This window comes from Ictalurus punctatus, chromosome 27, assembly GCF_001660625.3.
Source record: "Ictalurus punctatus breed USDA103 chromosome 27, Coco_2.0, whole genome shotgun sequence".
Classification (NCBI taxonomy): domain Eukaryota; kingdom Metazoa; phylum Chordata; class Actinopteri; order Siluriformes; family Ictaluridae; genus Ictalurus; species Ictalurus punctatus.
The window spans coordinates 1,732,798-1,735,000 of record NC_030442.2 but is presented as its reverse complement, the minus strand read 5'-3'; the positions used below and the strand labels follow the sequence as shown (position 1 = coordinate 1,735,000).

Below are 2,203 nucleotides of genomic sequence, written 5' to 3'. Positions count from 1 at the left end.
CAAAACAAAGCATAACACACAACATTTATTTCCTAAAAACCTAATGTCGAGCTGAATAAAATGCAAAGATCTAGCCATAGAAAGATGAAAATCAATCAATTAATCAATTAATCAGCAAACAGACAGTAAAGTTCTAGTGCTGTTGTGGATTCTGAAAGAGTCTGTCTTCAGGACTGAAACACTGATGTTACCAAAATAGTTTTAAATCAACTTCAAATAAAATCTTCCAATGACCTGTTACCATTTCAGGTGTTCGCAGGAGCTGTTATAATGTGACCTACAGAGACAAAAGAGTCTGTGCTGTGGAAGGGTCTTCAGTGGAGTTTGCTGGAAATTACTCACATCCCAGTGATCTGAGGGTTAGAGAAGTATTCTGGTTTTATTTTCAGAGTGGTAAAGTCTTCCAGGACCTGAAGCAGGAAACACAGTTTACTAATCGAGTTGAATATGTGAAACAAGACAAAAGCAGCACTTTGAAAATGAAAAACCTGTCAAAGAAAGACTCTGGAGAATATCAACTTAGATTCCTTACTAATGGTAAAGGATTCTCTGGTAGACCTGGAGTGATTCTGAGTGTTACAGGTAATGTCCTACACTGAACTGTCTCTAGTTCTGGTCTCTCTGTATCGATGTAAATCTGTTAAATCACTTTCCTTTATTTTTTGCACATTCAGATCTGCAGGTAAGAGCGAATTGCTCTGCAGTGGCATTAGAAGGACAGACTACAGTAACGCTGAGCTGCATCACCTCCTGCACTCTGTCTAACAACCCCACTTACATGTGGTACAGGAACGGACAGCCTGTTACTGACAAACTCACCAAACGCAACAAGCTCTACCTGAACTCCAGTGAAGATGCAGGAACCTACTCCTGTGCTGTGAGAGGACGTGAGGATCTCCGCTCTCCTGAACTAACTGTTAACATGTTCATAAACATATCAGTTACAGAGGATGGCCCTTGCTCCAGTTGTTCTACAAAAGGGATCACAATCCCCGTCACAGTGGGAATAACAGTCTTTCTGGCTCTAATGATCATCGCAGGAGCTCTTTGGATGTGGTATGTACAGTACAGTGTTAGATGACAGAATCGTTTACACATCGCATTTGCTCAAAGTTCTTTTTCAAAATATGTTTCTATTTCTCAGGAGGAGAAAGTCCAGATCAGTTAAAAGCCACAGCCGGACTGAGAATACTGAGCCCCAGAGTGGACAAGTGAGTACATTTGGAAGTGGGACTGTGTAATAATGTGATTTTATTTATTTATTTTTGCCTCTCACCTGCCTTCTCTTTCTGTCTCTCACATCAGGATGACGTTCACTACTCCAGCATACACTTCTCTTCCCACACTCAGGGCTCGTCTCTGTCCTCCGGTGGCAAACATCCTCGGGACATGGCAGAGCAAGAGCACGTCCAATATGCTGAGGTGAACATGAAAAGACCCACTGCTGCCACCTAGTGAAAAATGTTTACATCCTGATTGCTGTACCGAAATTTTTAATGGCTGGAATTTAATTTGAAGAACTCTAAAATCTGGTCAGAAGGTGTGAATTTATTAATTTTCCATAAAAGAGACTTTCAGCTGTTTCATTTCTATTATTACATTGGCATGGTATTAAACGTTCTCCAATAAAGTGTGCAATTAAAAAAATGCGTAATCATTGACTATGTGAATTTTCCTGTAAGGAGATGTTTATTTAACATGTATGGAAGGAGTCTCCAGCGTCAGTGCTTTTGGAACATTCAAAAACAAAGCTGTAAATTAACATTTCCTGAAATGGGAAAGCCTTCAGAACAGAGAATTTAAAAAAATATTCATTATTTAGTAGCCCAAGTAGATGGAAAGGTTGGATATTCAATCTACAATACTGTATACGCTCAGATGATATTGTGGAATGTGTAACAGATGGATGGGATGCAGTTACCGATCTGAATTTAAATCGGGGTGTTCAAGCAAATATCAAGTACAGGTAACGTCGAGCGAATTCAAGCTGTTTGTAAATAGAACATGAATAAACAACACAATCATCAGAGATGGACCATGATTGCTGAATGTGTCCAGTCTCCCCAGTTTGACATTAAAACAAATAACTAAAGATACTTTGTATACTTTGGAGATATTTTTATTTTATATATATGTCCACATAGTATTGTCTGTCATGAAGCAGTTGAGGACCCAAGTACACGTACTCAATGATTTTAATAAT

General features: G+C 39.0%; 1 protein-coding gene across 2 annotated transcripts in view; it reads left to right on the top strand.

Moving 5' to 3' along the window:
- LOC108259418 (sialoadhesin) overlaps positions 1 to 1,649 on the top strand; it is a 4,471-nt gene extending 2,822 nt beyond the window's left edge. For both annotated transcript variants that reach the window (XM_017458933.3, XM_017458934.3), the window contains exons 5-8: positions 250 to 582; positions 675 to 1,056; positions 1,145 to 1,211; positions 1,306 to 1,649. In XM_017458933.3, coding sequence (XP_017314422.1) covers positions 250 to 582; positions 675 to 1,056; positions 1,145 to 1,211; positions 1,306 to 1,455 — 932 coding nt within the window. In that variant the 3' untranslated portion in view covers positions 1,456 to 1,649. The remainder of the gene's footprint in view (positions 1 to 249; positions 583 to 674; positions 1,057 to 1,144; positions 1,212 to 1,305) is intronic.
- Positions 1,650 to 2,203: the final 554 nt, after the last annotated feature.